Source organism: Gymnoscopelus microlampas (genome assembly GCF_963454915.1).
Source record: "Gymnoscopelus microlampas genome assembly, chromosome: 1".
Lineage (NCBI taxonomy): Eukaryota > Metazoa > Chordata > Actinopteri > Myctophiformes > Myctophidae > Gymnoscopelus > Gymnoscopelus microlampas.
This window is the reverse complement of record NC_139962.1, coordinates 13303554-13330563: the sequence shown is the minus strand read 5'-3', so window position 1 is coordinate 13330563 and position 27010 is coordinate 13303554. Positions and strand designations below refer to the sequence as shown.

General features: G+C 42.7%; 1 protein-coding gene across 1 annotated transcript in view; it reads right to left on the bottom strand.

The window, feature by feature from the left end:
• LOC311049653 (protein kinase C-binding protein NELL1-like) overlaps positions 1-27010 on the bottom strand; it is a 289822-nt gene that overhangs the window by 59355 nt on the left and 203457 nt on the right. Inside the window, exon 14 of the mRNA XM_084063406.1 lies at positions 12021-12143. Coding sequence (XP_083919532.1) covers positions 12021-12143 — 123 coding nt within the window. The remainder of the gene's footprint in view (positions 1-12020; positions 12144-27010) is intronic.

The following is a 27010-nucleotide window of genomic DNA, read 5'->3' as shown; positions in this document are numbered from 1 at the left end:
ACCCGTTTCGTTTAATGACTGTAGAGATACTGTGTACCGATTTGTGGGATTTTTGGACAAAATCTGTAGGAGTACTGTCAAAAAATGTGTTTTGCACAAATCGGCCTCCTGGTGGCGCTATAACAGGCCCCTGTGAAAAATTTGGGGCAGAGGTTCTGCTCTGGTATCCAGGGACTGTGTGTGCACAGTTTGGCTGCGAGCAAGCCAACGGTGCCGGAGATTAGCTGTACACAGACAGATCGAATGACGGACGGACACACGGACACACGGACACACGGACACACGGACGGACGGACAGGGGGTAAAACATACTCTCTCGCCATGCCTTTCGGCCTGGCGGAGACAAAAATAGCAAATAAAAAAATATATATAAATGTGTAGGTCCCTGTGTCATTCGATTTTTTAAAATATCTTACTGGTGCTAGACGGAAGGCTATGGGGGGTCACCAAATACCAAGGATTTTTTTTTTCAAGGTAGGCGAAGGGACACCGAGCTGGTCCAGCCGGCTCCATTCACTGCCATGTATTTCTTCGAACTTCTGGTGCGAGGTTTACCACCCGTGAGCGTCATGGCGCATCCCTGGCGTCCAGCACGTCCCTTCCTTTAAAAAGAGATTCCTTGCCAAAAAACAGTAAGGTTCATCCCCTGGGGAGCATGAAGGTGCACGGCAAATTCCATGTCAGCAGTTTTCATCTGATCTTGTTTGCAGCCAAAGTGTTGGACAAACGGACCAATTGACCAACACTGCCATCCTAGAATCAATCAATCAATCAAACAAGTCAGTCTCTAAATGGCTCGCTGGACTAGAGACTGATGACAATAACCCTGCTTTCATTCTTAAAATTGGGGGGAACAATTAGAGTAAAAAACAGCAACTGCACAGCAGAACCAATCCAAAATCTTGAGGGTGCAGGTCTTTCATATTGGGACGATGGTGACATGATTGGTTTCCAAAGCAGTAGGCACAGGTTAATTTTCACTACTGTTCTAGCAACCTTGCATTTAGAAGTCCCCGGACAAATGGTAGACAGAGATCCCTGGTCGGCTGGCAACACGAGACTATTCTGCCATCATTAGAGCCCCAGCTGTGGTAGGGCAAAAAAAAAAAGATACTTTACTTGCCAAGAGCTTGTTTTGATGAATGCAGGAGAAAATATCACAAATGCACAAACAAAAACACACACATGCACACCCTTTCATGCACACACAAAATCATGGAGCAATATGACGGTGACTCTATTCTGTTGGTCTTTACAAAGTACTCTTTCCCTGTCTTTCTCTCTCTCTCTCTCTCTCTTTTGAGAAGGAAGTGGAAGCAAAGAGCCTTAGAATTTACTGTGGATTTTCTTTGATAGTTTAGAGCCAAAGATGTGCATTGTACTCCCTGTCTATCCGTTGATTGGTGTGTTTGTGAGTGCAGTGACTGGTTGCACTGATACCGGCGCCTCAGAGCTTGCCATAAATCAGACAGAGAGCAAAGATTTAAGCAAGTGTTTTGGACCCAGGAGCTTCTGAATTATGTGTCCTTGAAACTTCCATTCATTGTCTGAAAACAAACTTCTTTGTTTGTAATTCAATTTGAAGCAATCCCCCCTCCCCCCACAACAGCCTCTGTAGAAACTTTAACATGAGATGATAAACATAATACTTAATTAATAACAAAAAAAGAATATATTTTCGCAACACACTTAAAAGTGTGACATAATGCATATGATTGGCCTTCTGAAAAGACCATAGCATGGCTTGGAGATATTCAATTACTTCAGGGTGTGAACCTGATTATGTTGTGAGAACTCTAGTTGATGGAGAGCCACTAGCCTTGCTGATCGCCACCACCAGTATGTCTGGGAACTTCTAAAAGCAAGGTGTTGCTAGATCACCGGCGAGAACAGCTGCTAACAATGCTACGCCCACAGCTTTGGAAACCAATCATATCACTGCCCCAATATGAAGGACTGCCCACAAGACTGGTTCTGGAGTGCTTTTTTGTTTTAACCAGTTTTAGCAACAAAATCTGGGAGACTGCCCTCAGTCTCTAGTTCAGCGAAGCATTTAGACATAGACTTATCAGTCAACCACATACAGTTCTTCACTTTGGATTGTATTATCTGACACACACGCACGCACGCACGCACGCACGCACGCACGCACACACACACACACACACACACACACACACACACACACACACACACACACACACACACACACACACACACACACACACACACACACACACACACACACACACACACACACACACACACACACACACACACACACACACCATAGGCTACTGGACATTAGCCTACTGTAGGCCCTATACAGTATATAATAATACTGAATAGGCTCTATCAAATTACTTCTTAACACATTGACTGCCAGAGTTTATTCATAATTTACTGCATTGACTGCCAGCGATTTGCGAGTTTTGTTTTTTTGTTATTTTGTTATTTAAATGCATTTAAGTTTCTCAGGCCATGGTTTTGAACACATACTGTACGAGGATCAACCACCAGAGAGCAGCAAAATGACACCCTCGATGACTCGCTGACTTAGCGGATGTGTTAAAGTACATTCTGTATTCACAGTCCAAAAAAAAACAGCTTTGGAAACCAATCATATCACTGCCCCAATATGAAGGACTGCCCACAAGACTGGTTCTGGAGTGCTTTTTTGTTTTAACCAGTTTTAGCAACAAAATCTGGGAGACTGCCCTCAGTCTCTAGTTCAGCGAAGCATTTAGACATAGACTTATCAGTCAACCACATACAGTTCTTCACTTTGGATTGTATTATCTGACACACACACACACACACACACACACACACACACACACACACACACACACACACACACACACACACACACACACACACACACACACACACACACACACACACACACACACACACACACAGTGTGGTCAGATCCAACCGGTGACCGCCATTGACGTAGATCTACTTTGACCTCATAAATGATCTAAGTAGAACACAACAAGCTATGAATGTTATTATATTAAAACTTTGAACAATTTGATGGTGTCATCGTTTTGTTGTGCTAATTAATAAAAAAGTTTGTTTTGTTTTGTGTTATTGCATAGGGTTTTTTCCCCTTTACTACCAAATTACATTTATAGTCACTTATAATCACACTATAATGAATTATAACAGTGATTATAATACATAAATTATGATAATATATAACTATGATAATTATATGATCTTTGTTAATGATTATTTCCCCTTTACCACCCAATGACCATTTATAGTGAGTTGTAATCACACTATAATGCATTATAACAGTGATTATAATGCATTATAACGGTGATTATATTAATTATTATATATTACAACTATGATAATTATAATATGATCCTTGCCAAATTAGTCAAGGATGAAAAATGTATAATTCTATGAAGCAGCAAAACATTTAGCTATCACAACATCTAATTTTCATCTAATTTAAAAAGTAATAGCTTGTAAACATCTGCAGCAAGTAGCTGAGCCTGTGGCTGTTTATCTCTCCTGTCAGGCAGGCTAAGTTAGATCTCGTTTGTACACAAAAAAAACAATTAAACATCAGGCAAATTAATGGCTAGAGATTTATGAAAGCTATGGTCAAAATAAGTAGCCTGGTAAACCCTCCCTCCGGAAATCTCATTTCCATTTGATTTCAGGAGTGAGTCTGGGCTGAACCGCCTTTCTGCAATCATCGCTCTGTTCTCCGAACCGACGAGCCTATCAGCGTCGTCGCACATCGTTCTGTGATTGACAGCGACAGTTGGCCAATCAGGTGGCGAGTTCGAGTGAGCCCGAATGAAGCCGAGTGCAGCCTGACTGGGGCCGACAAAAGACAAACGGCAGCCATTGTTGTTGTCCGAGTGCCTTCACTGTTTACTTTAGTTTTTAAAACGGTCTCAAACTTCTTTTTTGAGGCACGGAATTTACTATTAAGATATCGTTTGGATAGAATTTAGTTGTTTAACTTCATATATGTGGTCAATTAATCATGACAGAGCCTATTTAAAAATATAAATTTAGAGAACCGGCAGGGGCGGGGAGTGACACGCATGTATCCCAATAAGGCAACCTATTTTCGGCATGGCCGTCCCAAAAGTCCCGTTGCGTCACATAGTCTGGAGCTCGTCAAAATGAACTGCTGATTGGTTGAAGGGGAAAAACGATCATTGGTTGAAGGGGTTGTCAGTCAACGGTATTACTCCCGCCCAACTCCAGCCCACAGCGAATATTGCAGAAAGGCGGTTCAGGCCAGACTAACTCCTGAAATCAAATGGAAATGAGATTTCCGGAGGGAGGGTTTACCAGGCTACAAAATAAGAGGAACTACACTTCAGATTGCGAAAACCCCCAAACCTCTAGCAAAGATACAGAGGACATGACCTTGATGCTCTCAATGGTTGCTCTGGGCATGCTAATGGGCATACTGTAGTCTCACAAATATTTTTCCACTCGCAAGATCATTTATATCAAAGGTTTGTAGATGTGGGAAGATTATTTTGAAAAAGAAAAAGTGATAAAGCCGTTATTTTATTTCACACAAAGCACCTTTTAAAGTATGGTAAGCTCCTCTCAGATACTTTGTTATCTGAGGGGAGCTTACCATACTGCAGGATTTAAAAGGTTTTCTCAGTGTGGGCTATCTATTATGTGATCCTTTTTGCATTCAACCCTTACGCAGTAAGGAATCTGGGCTGTCATACTACTGGTGTGGTTGTAACCACAACTGACCTTGTTATATTTCATGTCACTGATTATTTTCATGGTCAACGTTTCAATGACCACTTTTTCTAGACGGCATTTAGCCTGCAATACTATCACTGCAGTTAAGGCAGGTTGGGGCACATGAGAGTATACCCATTCTTGCCTGTACTGAGGTGCCCCATGACTGTCAGTTGGAAGGCCAATTAAAAATGTCTTAAGGGCCATATTTGGCTCTATCGGCAACCAACTGATTAACCCTAGCCTGGCCAGTGAAAGGCAAAAGCATCACTGTCGAGCCTGGGCACACAGTAATTGTGCATTACTCTCTGTCCACATGCAAGGTGCTCTTAAAATGCTCTATTGGTCTGCCAGTCCCCCTGACAGGTCCAGCGGGCCATACTGCTGACACTGCTCGTGCAAACTTACACACGGAGCACAAACTATGGCCCCTGTGCATCTCCAGCAGTGGAGGTAAGTAGCAATGAGCTAAGCAAACTGTCAGCAGTCCTCACACTGGATAATCCTCACATACCTGGCAGTTTCAGCCCTCCCCTGAGTTCCATCCTGGCAGTTTCAGCCCTCCCCTGAGTTCCATACTGGGTTGATTAAGACCCCCTGCTCTGCTGAAGAATGTTAGCAGAGATTCCGTTCAGGACTTCAAATTGAAAGACGCGGTTGGTCCCATCCTGCATACGAGACTCTAGAAAACTGGTTTTAAACAATACAATGGAACGGGGAGAGAAGGGAGGGAAGGACGCTGGATGTTTGCCTGTCTTGTTAAGGTGTGTGGGATTTGAGCAAGCTGAACCCAATGGATATCTACTCCCTATAAATACAGCCAAACAGTGAGAGAGTAAAACACAGACAAACAAATAATTGCAGGAAATGATAACTGCTACAAAGCTTGGAAACAAGCTGTATTGTCTTTGTGTCTTTGCTGTTTTATTTTTTTCCACACTCGCAATTAATCATGGTCTGCATGCAATTACTGCACACCCAATTAAATGTTGTAAAACATTATGGCCCCTAGCACATACTGCCGCGGCGACGAAAGCACAAAGCGTGTTGTTCCATTGAAAAAAAAGCAGATGAAACAGGGAGCGGTAATTATGTAAAGAGACAATGCAAAGTTCAAGACTCGCAGGGTGAAAGAAAATCAGCACCAATTCCTATTCCTTCCTTCACCCCACCGACTCGCAGCATATCATCACCCAGCTCACCCATTAGCCTGCTGTGACGCGGCACTACAGTACACGATTAGCTCCAAAAGAGAGGGAGACGAACAAGTCAATCCCTTCGTCCTCAATGCCACTGTTTAGACTCACCACTCAAAATCCCCTCCATTAAAAAAAACCTTTGTCTCCACGAACCAGTTGCAGGGAATGAAACGGACCATTAACAAGATTAGCTCACTCATTCTGCGTCGGACAAAAGGCTCTCGCAATAGGCTTGCAATCATTAGGCTGTCAGTGGGAACAATGCTGATCTATAATCTTTAGCTGTGCTCCGAGTGAACTGCCGAGGTCCGTCCATTGAGCTCCTGGGGAGATTACGTAATGGTGGGCTCACCCCAAGGAAATTGCAAAACAATGGGGGCCAGAGAGAGAGAGAGAGAGAGAGAGAGAGAGAGAGAGAGAGAGAGAGAGAGAGAGAGAGAGAGAGAGAGAGAGAGAGAGAGAGAGAGAGAGAGAGAGAGAAGAAGTGTGTGTGTGATAGGTAAAAAAACAACAACACTGAACTGTAAAGAAAAAAAAAAAACAGGGAAGTACAGGGTCGGCAAGTCTAATCTCACGGTTGCCCGTTGACCCTGAGGATCGATAGCAGTGAAATGGCCTTCGGTGATAGGGGTCCACTGGTTATGTGCACCAGCAATCATCTCAGTGGAGGCATGAAGTGGTATTGTTATAGACCAGATTAGGGGTTTGACTATAGGGTGGTTATGTAGTGTGTGTTGCCAGAGGTACAGTATATACTGTAGTTTTGGGGTTACTATGGAGTAATAATAACGCCAATACAATATACAACAAGACTGTGTAGAAAGCATGGCTGGGTAAGAACTAATAATAACATAATAATTAAGGTAATCTTAAACATACTAGTGTGTTTGGTGTGTGGGCCGCTACGTGGCCCTCACACCTACAGTATGTCGCACCGTCGACATATATGGACATCTCTGTATCTGTCAGTCCTTGTCCATTTTATGCCCACATATAGAGATCGCTGATGTCATCAGTACATGCCCATACTGTATATGGAGCTGACTGATTTGTTTGTGCCTGATACACATTGAGGTTAGACGTCACACTCCATATTTGGGCATAGCTGCATTGGGAACTCCTTATATGGTGACGACGTGTTCCACCGTATATTATGGGTGAGTCATAGTGACGTGAGCATGGCGACGTGTAACATGAGTATGACAACATGTGACATGACCATGAGGCGTGGTCCACCGGCCGGCCGGCCACTCCTCCCTTAAGCCAATTTTAATATAAGATGGAATAAGGACAGTAAAAATGAAAGTGCTGTACAGGTCCCTTGCTTTACTGTAACACTACTCCATCCATCATCCGTTTACAAAACAGCAGCCGTGGGGAAACCGTTTGCCCAGTTAGAGTCACACAGATGGGACGTGGCGTCGCACTGGCAACAATATTAGTCAAAATCACTCTCCTGTAACAGAGATCCGAGGTTTGCAGCGCATTCACCAGGCATTCCAGGCACGACAGCAAAAGTGGGCCAGTTGAGGCAGACTGATTGATTGTGACGAGCACATCTGTCCTAGCCTACTCTGGTCCCCGGAGAGCTGCATGGCGAGGATCCAGCCAGAGATGGGCAGAGGGGAAGGGATCACCCCATTGAGACACGCACCAGGGCGGCATTACACATCCCTGACTGAGCCCTATATGGGAAAATCTAACAGGCTCACCCCTGGTCGCAATCCTCCGACAAATCACTGGTCTTTACCAGAGTATCGAAATGTGCTATGGCTCGAAATGAGCAGAGGCATGCCGGAGGTGCTAGTTCTAGGCTGGATAAATTATGGATATAGCAAACCGCCATCACGGTCCAAGCATTAGCAACGGCCTCACATGGTCGATCAAAGACTCCTTCATCTTTATGATGTCCTACAATGTCCACATGCAGGGTGCCATGACGAAGATTCCATCCGAATGTGAGAGGGAACAATTTGGAAGCTTGGGAAATTTGTTGAGACCTCGAAGAACGCAAAGCCGGGTTGTCCTTGTAGTATCAAGACTAGGAGTTATGAAAGTGTATCAACTATACCTATCAGATCAGATTAACTGTCTTTGCAAATAGGCCTACTGTGGAGAATAAAAAAACATGTTTTATTCTATTTTTATGTGTCTGCAAGGTCGTTGGTGCACTGCTTCCGATGAAGCACGTTCGACATTTTTAGCTGATCCCAGTTGCTATGGACCCATTGCTCAAGTCGGGGGCTGAATGCACTTGCTTTTTGGCTTTAATGACATTAGTGGGTACGGGCTACACAGTTGTGGTGGCTCTTGAAAAATTGGTGAGAAGGCTGCTGTGATGTATGAGGTGACAGAGGAGGGAGAGGTGAGTCCATTGGCCAGCAGTGTCATACGGTAATGAGATCTCTGGGGCAGGCAAAAACAGAGGCTGATATTCTAACTCTCTCCCTCATGTAATACTAATTGGCCAGGATAAGATAGTCTAAGATGTAGCAAGGTGTAGCTGTATAATTATAGGGCCTGGGATATCGGTCTTGCGCTTGCTTTACCATACATGTATGGTCAGGAGCAACCAGTACATGGTTTTGCCATGCTTGCAAATGTAAATAACCTTCAAATAGGCCTGCATCTTTGTTTAAAAAAAAAAAGGTGATGGCTTAATTAATTTATATTTCACTTACTGTTTTTTGCATGTTTTTGTTGCCATGACTCCCAGAGGGGAGGAATGTGAAGGTGGCAGTAAAGCTGTGTTCTGTCATGTGCCTGGTGCAAAACAGTGAAAATACACAGGCAGAAAGCACTTTGCAAATTGCACTGATCTCTTCCTAGACCTGCCTTCCACCTGCCACCCATCCTAATGCCTATAACTGTGTCTCAGAGAGAGAGAGAGAGAGAGAGAGAGAGAGAGAGAGAGAGAGAGAGAGAGAGAGAGAGAGAGAGAGAGAGAGAGAGAGAGAGAGAGAGAGAGAGAGAGAGAGAGAGAGACCACACATTTACCCAAATTAGAGGTGTGGAGCCCCCTCGACACACATACACGCACACTTGCACGCACGCACAGCCTGTGGCTCTAATTGCAACATAATAATCAGTTCACATTGTGGGGTGATGGAGTGAGTGGAGGCTTATTTTGTGTCAGATCCAGTTGGAACAAGCGCTTGCACCTCTCAGCTGGATCCTGACACCTTTTAGAATCTAAATGAAAATGTAGATGTTCCCAGTGTGGCTACATGAGTGTTTTGTTAACCATGTTGTTCTATTGTGATCTCTGCATGTTTTTATGTTTTGGAGGACTACGGATGGAAATTAGCATTCACTAAATCCGGCATATTTACACTTAATCATGTGTTTGTATGTCATGTCTTAGTGTTAATTAATGTGCAGTGTCCCGACCAAAAACAAATAAAGTGCCAGTAAAGTAAACTGTTTGTGAGCAAAAGAGTAACAAATACTGCATGCATATTGTACAAACACCATCCCTAAAGCCCCCAACACATCAACCCGACCTTGGCGTCGGGTTGATAGGTAGTGGAAAGTGTTACTACAAAGACATAATGGCTCCGAATATGGTCTAACACAGCGGTCTTCAACCTTTTCAGGCCAAGGACCCCCTAGCTGAGAGAGAGAGATGAAGCAGGGACCCCCACTACATATTGTATAGAATTGTGTTCAGATTAAATCTTTTCATAGATTTCATCAGTGTTGTGTGAACTAATGTTTTTTGTTTATTTCACTTAACCTCAATACTTGGTAATCTTGATCGTTGGCTTTGTACTTGATCTGCTCTTTTTCCCCCCTCTACACCAAATCTCTTTGCCGAAGATAGCCGATCTACAAGCTCACAACGCCTCGCAGTGCGGACGTTGTGAGCTTGTAGATCTGCTATTTTTGGCTAATGTTCCTCTCAGAATAGGGATTCTAGGGTTGAAAAGTCACACAAAGATGTGGTGGCCCCCCTGCAGTAACTCTGCTGTCTAACATAATAGCTCTGAAATATACAGTACTCCGATTAAAGGAGTAGTTCATCCAAAAAATTACATGTTTAATGACAAAAAATTACCCGGTCATCGAATTATTGGTTTAGGAATGCGACAAAAACAACAAAATCTCCATGAATTCAAGCTTCATGGGGTGTGTAATTGATAGAAAAGAAATGTTTGGGGTGAACTACTCTTTTAAGATAAACAGGTTTGTACATTTTCCGCTCCACAGACGGACATACTGCTCCATCAGAAACATCTTTACATGCACAGTAGGAGCTTTTATTCACCGACAAACAGTCTAAACTGTACACACTGTGCCACCGCTTTGTTCACAGCTATACAGTGGTGTACAGTAACTAAGTACATTTACTCACGTACTGAACTTTTATTTCCAATTTCCAATACTTTTACTTCTACTCCACTACATCTCAGAGGCAAATATTGTACTTTTACTCCACTACAATTATTTGAAAACTTTAGTTATAGTTACTTTGCAGATATACATTATTACAATATAAAACATACATTAACCACTTTAGCCCTATTTTATACATAGGCTATTTGAAAATAGCAGATCTACAAGCTCACAACGCGTCGCATCGCGAAGCGTTGTGAGCTGGTAGATCTGCTATTTTCAAACATTTTAGTACTTTTACTTTTGGTACTTTAAGTACATTTTGATACCAATACTTTTGTACTTTTGTACCTTTTCCACCGCTGCAGCTATACTGCTACTCTGTTCGCCAGCCACACTGTCACACAGGCTCTCTTCTCTCTCTCTCTTGACTGCACACAATCTACAACACTACCTACCCGCCCCACACCCCCCGATCTAGAGGTACAAGATGTTCAGCACAGATTGATCTAAAAGTGAATGGGCACAGTAGCCTACTTATCCTACTGTGTACAGCATTCTAAAATTGGACAGTTGCGTCCACATGAAGGCGATGAGCAGAGATCGTTTACCGTTTCGCTCTCTCACTCTGCTACTGTAACTCTGCTAATTAGCTTTACCAAAAGTTAATGTTAACCTATTAAGACCTGGAACGCATATGTCTTTTATTTGAGCTAAAAAGCATTATTTTACACTTTGGCTATTCAAAAATAGCAAATATACAAGCTCATATGAGCTTGTATATTTGCTATTTTTGAAAAATCACGAAAATGTGTGAAAATCTTTGAATATATATTTTTTAAAGCTAACATTTGTAACTCAAATCTTTGCTTCTGGGGGTCCCTGGAACAACATATTTTGAGATGGGGGTCCGCGGCCAAATACATATCATTTTGGGGGTCCTTGACACAAAAAAGTTTGAGAACCACTGACATAGTAACAGAAGTAAAAAAAAAAAAAAGGATTTAGAAGACATTTTGTAGAATGGGCCTCCGGTCTTAATGGGTTAAAGGAATAGTTCATTTGTTTTCAATATGGGTTTGATATCACAGCTCTATAGACAGAATAGTTTACTGTCATCTAGCCAGTATCAGATACTAGCCAGCCAATTCCCTTCGTTTCAGTTAGCGCCGTTACATATTTGACAAGAACCTCGGCTGTGCGCAGATAGAAAAAAACACCAAGCTGTATGCACCAAATCAGCTATACTGTCGCGTGGGGTGTTCAAGTAGCGCAAAGCTCAAGCTCACCGAAAAGGTCACTTAATATGACATCATTCAGAAGATTGACAGGTCATATTTGTGTAACAAAATAAGAACCCTTTCCATCCTTCCCTCCCCCTTATCTTGACTACAAGGAGCGATAAGCAACACTAAGCAAAGACATTTGCTTAGCGTCATTATTGAGGTCAATATCTGCCAAGTCCAGCCTGTCTGGAATATATAAGCTGTCTACGCAGGTGGAAACACACAGAGGGGAAAGGTCTGTGAGCAGGCGGAGAGATATGATGGAGGAGGGGATGAATGCAGAGATACAGAACAGGCTGAAGAAGCCACTCGTAAAATCAATTGTCATCATCCCCACACAGCAGCTGGCGTACCCTGTGTGAGGAGAGGCGAAGGAGGAAGGCAACCGCCCTCAATGTGTAACAGAGGTGACGGAGCAGTCAGGGAAGCTGTGGGGGATCCTCTGTGAGGGCCTTACCTCTGCAGATGGTGCCATTTCCCACGTAGCCTGGCTTACAGGTGCACAAATGGCCTCTGATGGTGTTGGTGCAGATGGCGCTCTCGTCACATGAGCTCTGGCCGCTGGCGCACTCGTCGTGCTCTGGGGGGGAAAGAGAGAGTGTGCACGGTCAGATCGGCCACGTGCTCTGTGTGTGTGGGTTGTGTGGGAAAAGGAAGCGAGAGACATTTAACCACTTGATCCCCAGCATCCGTATTCTGGGGGGAACATTAGCCAAAAAAAGCAAGCTCACACGATTTACAAGCTCACAACGTGGCACGTTGTGAGCTTGTAGATCGGCTATTTCTTGCAAAGAGATTTGGTGTAGACGGAAAAAAGTATCCATTTCACTAAGAATAGAGGCTTTTAAGTGGTTATGGAAAGGAAGAAGGACGGAAAGAAGGAAGGAAGGGAATAAAGTAAGTAAGAAAGAAAGAAGGGGAAAAGCTATACATTTGAAACACCTTTCATGATACATTTGAATTGAAATCTTGCATAACCTTCTGTGCCCATTTGATTAAGCCCAGCCTATCCAACCACACAAACCCTTGCTGGCCAAGAATACAATGCTGTCAGACTTCCTCCCCATGCCTCCCTTATGCTGCCTAGCTTTGTTATTTCCAACTGTCTGTTGTAATAAACACAAATTACAGAGAGGAGGGAACCTGCTGTACACTGCAAAAAAGTGTCTATTTAACACTGCACTCTCCTATGCAGTCGTGGAGGATGCAGCATTTCAACATACTATATGATTAAAGTGTCCCCCCTCGCTGACGTTTTGACAATAGTAATTATAACAACAAATCAATTATAACTTTATGAACAGAGAATTTCCAAGTACTCACATTTACTTTAAAAGGTGCAGTAAGTGATTTTTAAATAAGTGTTAATTAGCTCTATATTCTGACACTAATTATTGCTATAGAACATTTGTTCAGTAACTGGTCTCTCTTCTTTCTCTCCAGCTCTTTAGTAAACAGAAAATGCATGTTCAGGTTGAGATACTAATTGTATCCAGCAGAACAGAACTTATACAGCAGGGGTCTTCAACAGGGGGTCCGGGACCCCTAGGGGGTCCTCAGAGTTACTACAGGGGGTCCGCCAAATCTTTGGTGATTTTTACATTAACCACTTCAACCAAGCATCCCTATTCTGAGGAGAACTTTAGCCAAAAATAGCAGATCTACAAGCACACAACGGCTCGCGCTGCGAGGCGTTGTGCACTTGTAGAGCTGCTATTTTTGGCAACGTGGTTTGATGTAGGGGGGGAAAAGAGCAGACTAAGTGCAGAGTGATAGGTCAGGTATACTAAGTATTGTGTAAGTGCATGGTTACATGTCTGGAAATGCACATTAACATGAATCCAACATGATAGTGCTGTGAAACAAGTCTACGAAGCTCCCTATGAAATCTATGAAAAAATAAATATTTTATACAATATATAATGGGGGTCCCTACATTATCTCGCTCTCAGCCAAGGGGTCCTTGGCCTGAAAACGTTGAAGACCCCTGTTATACAGTATATAGAATAAACAAGGGGAATTGGAAGTGATGGCACAAAGAAGTGAGCAGACAAAATTGGAACTGGAACACTATAACATTTAAGCTGATAAATGGGTACTCTCTTCTGATCGGCTGAAATTGGCAACCCACCTGAAAATGTATTTCTGTTCATTAAAGAGCTGGAGAGACAAGGAGACCACTTTTACTGAACACTCTACAGCAGGGGTTTTCAACCAGTGGTCCGGGGACCACCAGTGGTCCTTGACGGGGTTCCAGGGGGTCCCCAGCCAAATTAATAGTTAGCGACCAAATTGACCCTTATGTCTGATTTTCTGTAACTCTGAGAGTGTACACATGGAACCAAATGGGCCTCTCAGAGTTAAATGAACACTGATGATGGTGATACAGTGCAGATTAAGACCCCCAATAAACCTAAATGGTTGAGTCCCTGGCATATCTTTTCAAATGGGGGTCCGTGGGCTAATATGTGTCAATTTGGTGGTCCTTGACGCAAAAAAGGTTGAAAACCACTGCTCTACAGCAAAAGCTACTGTCTAATGAAAATAATGCATGTGTAACACTAACAATTATCTATTTAATAAACATGTATTTGTCTTTCATATTTCACTACAAGCTGCTTTTTCTGTAACTCAGCTGTGAATGTACACATACATGTATGTTGGTTTGAGCTGCAAGCTTCTATTCCACTACACCTCAGAGGCACATACTTTTACCCCTCTACAATTATTTGAAACTTTAGTTACAAGATACTTTGTAGATTTAAATTATTATTACAAACATATATTAACCACTTTAGCCATATATATTCTTTTGGTATTTGAAAATAGTGTCATGATACGACACGGAGAAGGATTTTTATACATTTAAAAACTTGTGAAATGGGACATTCTGCATAATGAGTCATTTTACTTTTAGCACTTAAGTATATTTTGATGCCAATACTTTTGTACTTTTACTCAAGTACATTTTGAATACCGGACCTTCCACCACTGAGTGAGTTACACTGTAGGCAGCATGTGATCCATTTATTTAGTATTTCACCTCCAGCACATTGCTGCAGGGCATGTTTGAACTTCTGAGGCTGCACTCACCACCACACCATAAAAGATGAAAATAATCCAATTTGCACAGCAAAGCAGGGTTTGTTATACTAAAGATTGTCTTTACATCATGGTGCTATGGATACAGGAAGAGTGGCCACCTAAACATTGTGGGCACCTCATTTTTTTCCCAAAAAGGAAAACAAAACCAGTAAGTAATATATATACGTACACATACATGATTTGAACATAAATGGTGCATCATTATCAGACCTAATTTTACCCTTCAACTTCTTGTTTATGCCCATAATGAATTTGTAGTAATTTGTGGCAATTGTAGAACTATTAGGCCTATTATTACTTTACATTACTTCAGATCATTTTCCAAAACGTTTTTTTTTGGGGGGGAAAGAATAGCCAAGTTAACATCTAGGTGCCCACAATGTTTAGGTGCCCACTCTTCCGGTTAGCCTATATACAAACAATACCAACCGCCTCACACATGGATAATAACAGAAGCATGTTTGCATATTACACATGGCATGCTACATGTTTTACTAATAGTTAAATCCTTTGAAGTAAAACTTAATGAGGCTGCTCTGTAATTGACTCTGGGCCACCCCAATCCTGCTATGGTAATATGACATGATTTTAAAAAAAAGTAGAAGAAAGAAATCCAAATGCATACATATTTCAAGAGCGCTAATCACAACAACATTAATTAACCATTACGGATCCTTTGTTAATGGTAAATGCTGCTCTAAAAGGTTCTTAGAAACACATGTTTATTGATTTTCATTTCATTTCAACAGTTACAGGACCAATGTAATCACAGTTAATGTTGCTTCATTAACATCCTAATTAGATCGTGTGAGGGTGACAGACATTTGCCTTGGAGCTACATTTGATGACTGCCGAGTAGGCGGTGATTGACACCCAGAGGACTGCTATGATTCCTTATACAAATCGTATTATCTACGGATAAGCCTATCTCACTGTGAAGCAGGGCTCTGTCTGTGCTTGGCTCGTCGTGTTCCACCAATCAAACAGTTAGGACCTGGCCTTTGGGTTCACTCTCCTCAATTGCTCCGGCCGCGCGCTCACCCGCACAAATGCACACACGCAAGCACTCACCTCATCAATATGCAAAAACCCATGGAAGTCATGACTAATGCATTTCAACTTAATTAACGACAGGCACTTATGAGGGCCCGGAGCAACCAGAAGACATTATTTAGCACTTTCCTCTAAAGGATTTCCGCCTCGCACCAAACTATAAAGTGGCGATGAATGTCAGTACCACGGACGGGCCATGCAAGGGGTTTATAGAAGGGATGCGAAACGTAGAGGGAGCTTTAAAAAGGACCACTTCAGCCATTTTCAACCTATCGTCATGTAAATGGTCCTCATTAATGCTCATTATAAAATGATACCATTTATGTGCACTCAGTCGGTCTGTGTCTCAGAGGAGGGCCGTGGATGGTTCAGAAACCCGTCTACCAGTGACATCATCGATGGGGAATCCAAGCTAATAGAAACGGCAGGCTTTCTATTCCTGGAAAGTTAAGCCATTGTTCTTGCATTAATACAAAATAAAATAAAATACATTTGATCTTGTTTGAAATTACCAAATCTGCCTACTGAGACACAGAGTGAATAAACAAAATGGTGCCATCTTATAATGAGCATTAATGAGGACCAATTATATGAAGATAGGTTGAAAATGGGTGTCCTTTAATGGGAGCGTTACGGAGGAAGTGCCACATGTTTAAATATTCATTCAGAGTTGTCGTTTGGCGTCTCTGCAACATATAACAGCTGAGCCGATGGAGAAGGAGGGACTGGTAGGATGAAAACACTATCACTCGCCTCACTTTGAACAGAGAGCAGATGAGCCGATTGTGTGTGTGGGGAGGGAGGGATGGGGGGGTTTGATGGACAGACAGACGGACGGACAGACAGACAGCCTTTCATGTATTTGTATTTATTTATAATTTTTCTAGGGGTTTTTATAGTCTTATTGCTCTTTTTTTATTGCTCGTATACATTTTATGTACGCATTTGTTTTGCTTGGCAGTGATACTTTTACTTGCTTATTCATGATGCTTGTGATACACACTGTTAGACTTTGTTTAAGTGCTAATAACGCTCTTAGTCTTATTATTGTAATAAATAATTGTGTATGGTATTAGATGGACTGCTGGTTGTTTAGCCTGCAGGCTGGCCAGCTGAATGGATGGATAGATAGAGATAAATGGATGCAGTCCAATAAATCTCCAAGGATGACAGCACTGTTCTGTGAGTGCAGCCTGTCTCTGTTGAGTTGTGTTTAATCAGGGGCTATTATACAGTGATGTGGTGTCAGGCCTGGACATGTCGAGGTTGACCCCTGGATCAAAGGGATAATGATGTATAATGGTGGACCATCAGAACCACGGAGAGCAGCCCTCACACAGCTTGGCTTGTACAATGTTGTTCAGAGAAAACAACAGATGGATCATTAGGACCAGTAAACACGTTGTGAGCTTGTCATACAGACAGACCTCAGGGGGACTATGGTCAACAGTATAGAGGGTTTAAGTAGTTAAATGCAATTCCACGGTGCCTGCCTATAATTAGTAGCATGGTCTTGAAAGGTCTCCAACAGTTGGTACACTGAGCAAAACTGTGACATTGTGAGTCATGTGTTATGTTGTCCTCCGTTGCACCCGTCCATTCCTGTCTCTCTTTCTACTTAAGTATACAGTGCATTTTAGTACTTTACATCTACAGTATGCAGATATAAGGACTGTAGGCTAATTACTAATCAAATGCATTATTAACAACTCATTTGCCGTTAGCGTACTGCCCCCAACGAGGCTTATAAGCTAATTACATTTCTGACAGAAAGATATACTGTACGTGCACCTCAACTTTGAGCGTACACACAGCAATAAACAATGATACTGTAACCTAGGTGAATGGCAAAACGGGAGATGTCAGTCACATCAGACGCAAACCTCACTACGCTAGAGGCAGCCGTGACATCACTTAGATGAAACAGATTAAACTATTCCGAACAAATCAATCAAACTTAGGATGCAAAAGACAGAAATTATTACACAACGATGTGGGCTTTCTAACATCCAGCGTACCTACGTCACTTCTTGCCTATTAAGGGAAACTAACATCATAATTTAGGCTCTAGGGACTTTTTTGATAAATGATGTAGGCTTATCTACTGGCCCGCTTGCTTCACCTCATTTTAATAAATGAGACAGGCTTATCACTTTGATCTGTTTTTTATTGGATTTAAGCGGTGTAGTGATGTAAGACTACATTATTGCCTAATATCTGCTACGAGTAAAATAAATAGTGCTGATATTGTCAGTGCAGACACACATTTGTCACAAACTTTATTCAGATAATTATCCTAATGACTTTTAGCAATTTATTTACTGTATTTCTCACCATTAGTTTCTATCATCAGCAATCTGACCACGGCAGCCTGCCGTGGTTTTTAAGTTTTAAAGTAAAATCTGCGTAAAATCTGCGTTGAGGGAGCTGTGTTGTGATAACTCCATAGAGGTATAATATAACTAGAGGGCGGATTGCCCCGCCCCCAGCTATCATTTCAATGAATGTGCTCACTGGCGTTTTGAAGCACCCGGAAGCCTGCCGGAAGTAGAATTATTGAGTCGTTTTTGGACACACCATAGAGTTATGAGCATGCGCACTAGTGTCCTTTTTGCGTTCTACGGCAGCCCGTGTGTCAAGGATTGAACGCGAGATATTTATTAAATACTCTCGAGATGCCTATGTATATGTAAATGCATATGTATTTACGTATAATATGTTTACATATTTATATCTATATATATAAATATATCTCGGTATGTTTTGCTCGTGCATGTATTTCTCCCCGCCTGCAGTTCCAGCTTTGGCCACTGGGGTGGCGGCTTCAATGTTTCTCAGCAACTCTGGGGGCTTGGATAACTCCAGGTAACGGACAAGCCCTGTCCAGCAACCAGTGCTCCAAGTGCTCTACACTTCGCTCTACCCTCCCTGCAGCAACCTGCCCATCACAGCAGGCCGGTCAAAACTCCACAGTCCTGGCTCCCTTGTGGCACGATGACCTTCCTGTCCAAGTGAGGGCTGCCCTGATTTCGTGTCCCATCATCTGGGATGAACTTGAAATATCTTCTCCTCGAGAATGCACTTTGCCGTCTCCTATGCCTGTGTGTACCTTCCTCTCCTGGCCAAAAAACCTCTAGCTTAAAAAACAAACAAACAAACAAACAAAATGTGGTAACACTTTCTGTGAAGCCCATGTATATAATGCATTATACACATACTTAAAATGCAGAGCACTGTATCATTATAGTTACTAACAAGTAAGACGCGCGAACGCTGGAAGCGAACGCAGCTCGAAATATGTTGCAGGTGTGTGCATTATAATCAGAGCATTGTCTACATTCCTGCGCTCTTCATGGCCGCACTGTAGTGCAGGCGTCTGTGTGTGTGTGTGTGTGTGTGTGTGTGTGTGTGTGTGTGTGTGTGTGTGTGTGTGTGTGTGTGTGTGTGTGTGTGTGTGTGTGAAACCCTGCTCGGCACTCTGGCGCACTCTGAAGGCTGCACACAGGCAGTGCATGCACACAGACAGACACACACACACACACACACACACAAGCCGAGCAGGATTTCATAGTAAGCTCCACTTGGGCCTTCCACGTTCGCAACTAGACCATACCCGTGGGGGGATATGCGCACATGATTTGGCAACCCGGGAGCCAGCGAACACAAAAACGCTAATAAACAGCTGACATTTGGGGAAAGCGAAAAACGGGCTTCGCTGTTCCGTGCACATGGTAATGGTCAATGGCTGTGTGCAAATTCAGATCAATTGCTCCAGCCACTGAGGTGAACCGGGCAGAAGAGATTTTGGGCTCACCACCACAGAGCACCACCACAGAGCTTAGTTCATAATGCTTTATAAAAATTATCAAAACACATTGCATTATAGTGTGATTATAATTGGGTGCTTTAAGTAAAGGGAAACAAATACCACCAGCGGAATGCCATTACTTTACTTAATCATGCAGATTATAATGCATTATAAGCATGTTTATAATTGATTATTATTATTATATACTTACTGCATTTATATCATATACAAAAGAGACATACAAATTAATGGATAGTCAAGGAAGTACAGTATTATATTACCGTAAACAGTAATATGCTGTAACATTCTTAGTCACATACTGTACAAATTGGCACAATGTTTTTCTGTACGTTGTTGTAACAACAACAATGCTATTGCTCTGAAGTTGGTCTTACAGCTTCATGTAAGGAGCCAGAGTTGGTCCGCATTAGTGTGTCTATGTGTAAAACCAAAACTTCTTGACTAACTTTTACTTTTATTTCATTTCTAGAACATATCCTCCTCCGTAACCTCCAAGCATCGTCTCGCTAGTAAACATCAAGCAGAACACGCAGCTAATGTGAAATTTTATGGCTCGTGACAAGCCTATAAAAAAGTAACGCTGTGTGCTTATGCATATGTAGTCATAATGCACCATGCTCCCTCGCCGCTTTCAGCCTTGCCTGCTCACCCTGACGTGACGTGCTCTTGGCAGAGATTGGTCTCGTGTTGCAGGAAAGAAAAAAATATTGACAGAGCTCAGAGAACATGGATTTCCATTACATTTGTCAGAGTACATTTGTGATTTTGCCGAGGTAATACCTGCAAGGATCAGGAGGATGCAGGCTGGCTGCGTGACCCACAGGTCTCTTCTAATCCTAACAGCTCCTGAATGAGACTGAATGCGTTGCTGAGGCAGCATTCTTTTAGAGGATTCGCGACATTGTATTAACCGCGTTGACCCCTAGCGTCCCTTTTCTGGGTCAAACATTCGGTCAAAAGAGCAGATCTACAAGCTCACAACATGTCACAATGCGACCCTAAGATTGCAGGGTCTAAGTGGTTAATAGAATGCACAGCTTTTTCTGCTTTTATTCTTTAAGCAGGAAGGTTTTTTAAATTGCAAAGAATATTTGTTTATGAAAGAATGTGTTACAATAACATACATCATTACAGTCATTAAACTCTACCACTTATTCTGAAACATTAGCCTTCAGTGGGCCTTCTGAACCTGACTACAACAATCATATCTTCACTCTGAGTAGTGGGAAGAATATGCCACTCATTTACTACCCAGCGAAAGGCGGTGGAGGATGCTTAGATGGCAAATCACATTAATGAAACCTTGTTCCTTTAACCCGCTCCATCAAATGATATCCATCCCGCGGCCATGGCGCACGTTTGTTACTCTGTGTGCTCAGCCAGCAGGGGGGGGGGGGGGGTGGAGGGGTGTGCTGGGGGGGGTGGGGGTTGGGGTGGGGTTAGGCTGTTCATCAAACTGCAGAACAGTGATGAGAACAGTCGATTCATCCCGTCAGTTTGGATGCTTGTACGCATTGTTGACGAGCAACGGGAAAGTGCTCCTTATATCAAATCTTTATAGAGAATCTAAATATAAACTCTGGATTCTCAAAAGCCCATTACAAATGGATGAACGATAAGGCTAAGGGAGCAGCACAGTAGCACTCTGCGCCTGACTATGTTTGATGGGCTTTCTAAATTGGCTGGTAGTGAGCCAGATGAACAAACTTACGCGACCTCCATTTTGAAGTGTTAATGCATACGAGGAAGGCTGCCAAGGTTTCCCGCACTCGTCACACCTGAGCTGCACATTCATTACGTGCATAATTGGAATTGGATTTGATTAAATTTTCATTAAAACATACTGTATAATTTCACAGCCGTAGAGAAAAAAAATCATCCGCTTCCCCAAAGCTGGAAGTTTGTTGAATAAACTGTTACATGAAATTAATGGCAGCTTCAGCAAACCCCATTTGGTCAGCTGTATAGAGAGGCATAATGCAAGTCTATCAATGACCGGTTGCTAAGTAAATAAATGCCTGCAAAATGGGTTTTATTGATTGGCCGAATGCTCAGCGATGTACAAAAAAGAAAAGAAAAATAGGAGACATTTATAGGTTCAGGGGGAATATGACTTACTGTAGCTGCTGCCTACTGGAAGGATTAATCAGCCATAGGCAAACACTTACAATCTCGTCAATTCAATCAATACAGTTAGTACAGTACTAGCGTGTTTATGCTGGATGAGAATGTCATGCATGAGAGTGGCCTGACTAACAACATTAATTATAAATTATGTCATGACCCAGTACATGATAACGCAAGTCTTCTGACGGGAATTAATTAGCACTAGAGCACAGGAAGGCAGTCGATAAACTCTGGAACTTATAACAAGAAAATTGCCATTTTCCGACAAACGTGTTTAAAGCTGAAGATGGTCAGAGACACTAGAGTTGATTTTATAATGCTTATAGCAAACACCTTATCTCCAGGCCAAAGTGAAGCCTGCTGTTGGGAGTGTATTGGGATGAGGGACGAAGTCCAGGGGGAGAGACCTTAAACCTCTCTTTCCAACAGCCTAACTTGTTATCTCGAACTCCCGAGTCTTATCTGTGACCACTTAACTCAGAAAACAATTCCTCCAAAACCCAGCATGGATCAGATAAGCTCCTACAGGGGTCAAACAGCCATTCCCACAATTACCCACTGTATGGCGGGCAACTATTATCTGCTAGCAACGGTCTGTATGCAGCACGCAGCACACAGTCAGAGATCATAATAACTTGGTATGGGAGGAATCACTTGACTTTGAAGTCTAAATGGTGCACAGTACACATTTGCAAAATTCCCTTTATACCAGGCATTAGCATTCAGCCAAGGTGATGATATGGATGGATATGGATGGATGATCGCAAAACTCATAAAATCTGTGTGTAAGAGGGTGTACAATCTCTAGAGGTGCTTAGAGATGCTTATTCTTAATGTCATTGCCCGTTATGTAAAAATATTAAATACATTATATACATTATAATATGTTACAGTACATGTGGAAAATCCGTCAGATCAAGAAAGGAGCGCTTGTTTTCCGGCGGGCACGAGACGATGCGAGCGGGAGGCTTCGATATAGATATCGTCCCCCCGCACTACAAAACGGACGCTCTCGGACCATTCTCCCGCGAGTGCCGCGCGGCCAGCTAAAGTTGAACGCCTGCCGTTCAGCCAAACGCCGACGAGCTCGATCGGGCGCTTATTTCGGTGAGCGACGCCGCCGTCACACGATGGAGCGTAAACTCGCCTCACGACGGGAGCTAAGCTAAGCGGCTAACCGGTCCCCGGAAGCTCCGGTCGGAGAAGATGCAGATGTAAAAGAGAGAGAGGGCTGACCTGACATTAATCCAAATGAACTACTTAACTGAATAATCAGCTAAATAAATGTACCTCTACATAATAAGATCAAAAGTCCTGTTGAGCTACACGTGAAGTCATCCACCAATGTGCTACATTATGAACTGGCTGGATGGAACTAGATTTGACGCGGTGCTCTATGGGATTTGGATGAGGGCGTTATGAAGCCCCACACACCTCCCTCCTCGACCTTTCCATCTCCTGCCTCCTACCGGTGGGCCCTTCAGAGCTGCCCCCCCCCCATAGAGGTGAAATCAAGTGGAACTGCAATTACTGCTGCCTCCATTTGTTTACAGGGCAGTGTCTCCACAAAGGACAGCCTCAGCCAGCACACACTTAATAGAGAGAGAGAGAGAGAGAGAGAGAGAGAGAGAGAGATGGGGAGAAAGTGGGGCTCTGCATGAGGCTACGAGCTCAATCTACCACGCTCTGCAATACAGCGTCTTCCCTGTAAGGAAACAGCTGTGACAGTTGATGTTCCGTCCCTCGAGGAGCGAGTTCTTTGAGATGGTGTTGTAAACCTGCACAGTACAATGTCTATTTTAACCCATTAAGACCGGGAACGCATCTGTGTGTCATTTTCAGATTTCTTTGGCCAAGCTCATAGTGCGGCACAGAGTGCCGCGCTATGAGCTTGTAGATCTGCTATTTTTGAAAAATCATGAAAAATCGTGGCAAAATCTTGGATTATATATTTTTTAAGGCGAACATCTGTAAGGAACCCCCCAGAAGCAAAGAATTGAGTTACAAAAAAAAAAAGAGAGAAAAAATCATGACATCCAGCGCTATGAGCTTGTAGATCTGCTATTTTTGAATAGCCCAACGAAATCAAAAAATGACACACAGGTGTGTTGCCGGTCTTAAAGAGTTAATTGTGAGGGACGGGGGACGGGGGGGGGGCAGAGTGCAGGTGTGCACATTGCAGTCTGCTTCTGTGAATGCCCTCTGATGTTGATCGAGAGCTTGGGAGATTTGCGCAAGCGGGTGATCAAACACAGACGCACACACACACAGACGCGCGCACACACACACACACACACACACACACACAGCAGCCCCGAGGTAACAAGAGAGACAGAAGACAGGAACTAATACATATAATTGCCATCGCTGACATTCACCTCTAATAGTAAGTAGGACAACTGATGCAGAGGCGCTGACACGGAGTGCATTGCAACGTTGCCTTCGTCCTCAACGGTTTATTCAACACCTCAAGATAATACACATATCCAGAGATAATCATTTATTGTGATTAATGCCATTGTCTGGATGCTCCTGGGCTCTGCACACATCTCAGCCTGGCTTTGTTTTGTTTGAATGGCTACTTAAGCACCAATGCACCATGGTAAACAATTGTATGGGCAATTGTATGGGCACGCATGTGTGTGTGTGTGCGCGCGTGTGCGTGGGAGTATGTTCGTGCATGTGTCCTACTCGCTGTTATGATGACAATGTCATTAACAAAAAACCTTTCTGGTGGTTTGACTCAAAGGAAGCTAACAGCAATACATTAATTACAAAAGAAAGGAAGCACATGTTGTCTATTGTTAGTCCATTGGAGAATATGGGCAGAGCCCCGCTCTTCCTCGGCTTGAATAGTAAATCTGTTTTATGTTCAGGCAGAGTACTGAAGAAGAGGATGAAGAGGAAGAAAAGAAAAGGACACAGGAGAAGAAGTAAAATATGACAATGTTAAAATGGTCAGAGAGAACCAGAGAGAGCATGAACAAGAGAGATAAAGAGAGAGAGAGAGAGAGAGGACAGGACACATTGGGGTAGTTTACAAACAGCAGAATGCATTGATTGGATTGTCCAATGTCCATATACTCCTATCTCTGTCCTACTGCCAACTCTCAGCTAATTAAACAGCACTTCTTCTCCAGAAGTGTACTGTGACACACTGCTGGACACACTGCTGAACACAGCTGTCCAAACACACCGCTTCAGAACAAAATGCTGTACCGTTACCACATTCAGTTACCATATTTTCGAGTAGATCAAAACTACTCGAAAATATGCCCATGGCATACAGACCAGCTAAACATAAAAATTAAACCAATTAAAGGAGGAGTTCGCCCAAAAAATGACTTATTTTCTATCAATTGCACACCCTATGAAGCCTTGAATCCATGGATTCTTTTTTGTTTTTGTCGCATTCCTAAGCTAATAATTTGATTCCCGTCTCCTACCGGCTAATGTATCCGGTAGGAGGCACAAAGTAGATTATTTGTGTCTCCTACCGGAAATACACACAGTCATCAAATTATTGTTTTAGGAATGCCACAAAAACAAAAATAAATCCACGAAATCAAGGCTTCATGGGGTGTGTAATTGATAGAAAATAAGTAATTTTGTGGGTGAACTCCTCCTTTAAATATGGATTAGGGCTAGGTAAAGGATCAGAGCTAAAACATCACTTTAACCATATGAGTACTGCATTTGAGTTTTCTTTATCTAAAAGCAACTGATATTGTTTATGGACTAATTATGTGTTGCTCCAGCTTTAAGGGGGGAGCTCCTTAATATCAGACACTAAACCATTCCCTCATCTCAATGTCAATAGTCTGTCAGAGGAATTCTGTCCTAATTTTGTTACAGTTTCAGGGATCCCAAAGAATGAATGGAATGCATTTTACAGTATATACCGGTACATTTGAATAATCTGTTCAATTTGTGAATGGGACGGCCAATGAAACCTTCATACCACACTCTAGCATAAGGTACAGAAGATAATTAACCACAAAGTTGTCTGAATTGTCACGCAGCTTCCCCGGACCAAAACAGATCAAACATGATGTGACCCCCATTTGGCTGGTGTGAACAACTTTCACTTTAGAGAGACACGAGCATCGCACATGACAGAGCAAGTTCACTCAGGTAATGGTGGCTGTCCATTGATCGGTCTCAGCTCCACGCGTCTATTCTCAACCAATCACATACTAACTTCACTAATAGAGTGCCCCATTTAACCCATTAAGACTGGGAACGCATCTCTGTGTGTCATTTTAAGATTTCTTTGGCTATTCAAAAATAGCAGATATACAAGCTCATAGCGCGGCACCGAGTGCCGCGCTATGAACTTGTAGATCTGCTATTTTTGAAAAATAGTGAACATTTGTGCAAATCTTTGAATATATATTTTTTAAAGTGAACATTTTTTACTCTGTTAAAACTTCTGGGGGTCCCTGGAACAAAATATTTTGAGATGGGGGTCCACGGTCAAATACATAAAAAAAAAAAGACTGAAGGATTTAGAAGGCATTTGCAGAATCCCCAGAACCAAAGATTTGAGTTACAAACGTTTGCTTTAAAAAATATATATTCAAAGATTTTCACACATTTTCACGTTTTTCACTCGGTGTCGCACTATGAGCTTGTAGATCTGATATTTTTGAATAGCCAAAGGAATCTAAAAATGACAAACAGATGCGTTCCAGGTCTCAATGGGTTAAACATGTACGTTTACATTGCTTATGTCTTGCTTGCTGTTTATTGCTGATTACTGCTGTCTGTGCTGCTGCAGCTTGCCTGCCGTTCCCTGCTGCTGCGCACCCTCTACCACCCCAGCTACCACCTACTGTTTAGTATCAACCTTGATGTACTATGGAGGATTCAGAAGGCCTATATTGGTAGAGGTTGATGTAGTGCGCTCTCTTTAGAGTACCTAAAAGCAGATCCATTCATCGCATGGAAGCGGGCAGACTTCAACGTCAAAGTTTGTTCTTTGCATGATTAGGCTATTAGTTGTAATGAGGCTATGTGTATGTATGTAGCCTACTACATGTGTGCACGTGTTTGTGTGTGTGTGTGTGTGTGTGTGTGTGTGTGTGTGTGTGTGTGTGTGTGTGTGTGTGTGTGTGTGTGTGTGTGTGTGTGTGTGCTTTTGTAATGCAAAGAGCTCCAGCCCCCATTTATTTCCTGGGGCATGCCATCCCTTGGTTAAACCATGTCTTGTGAGGATGAACGACTACTAAATGCTCTCCAAGCTGCTATACTAGTGTCCGTAGCCATGGCAATAACGTCATTTCTAACTATAGGCTTATCTGTGCTCGCCACAAGTCCTGAAAGGTCCGTCT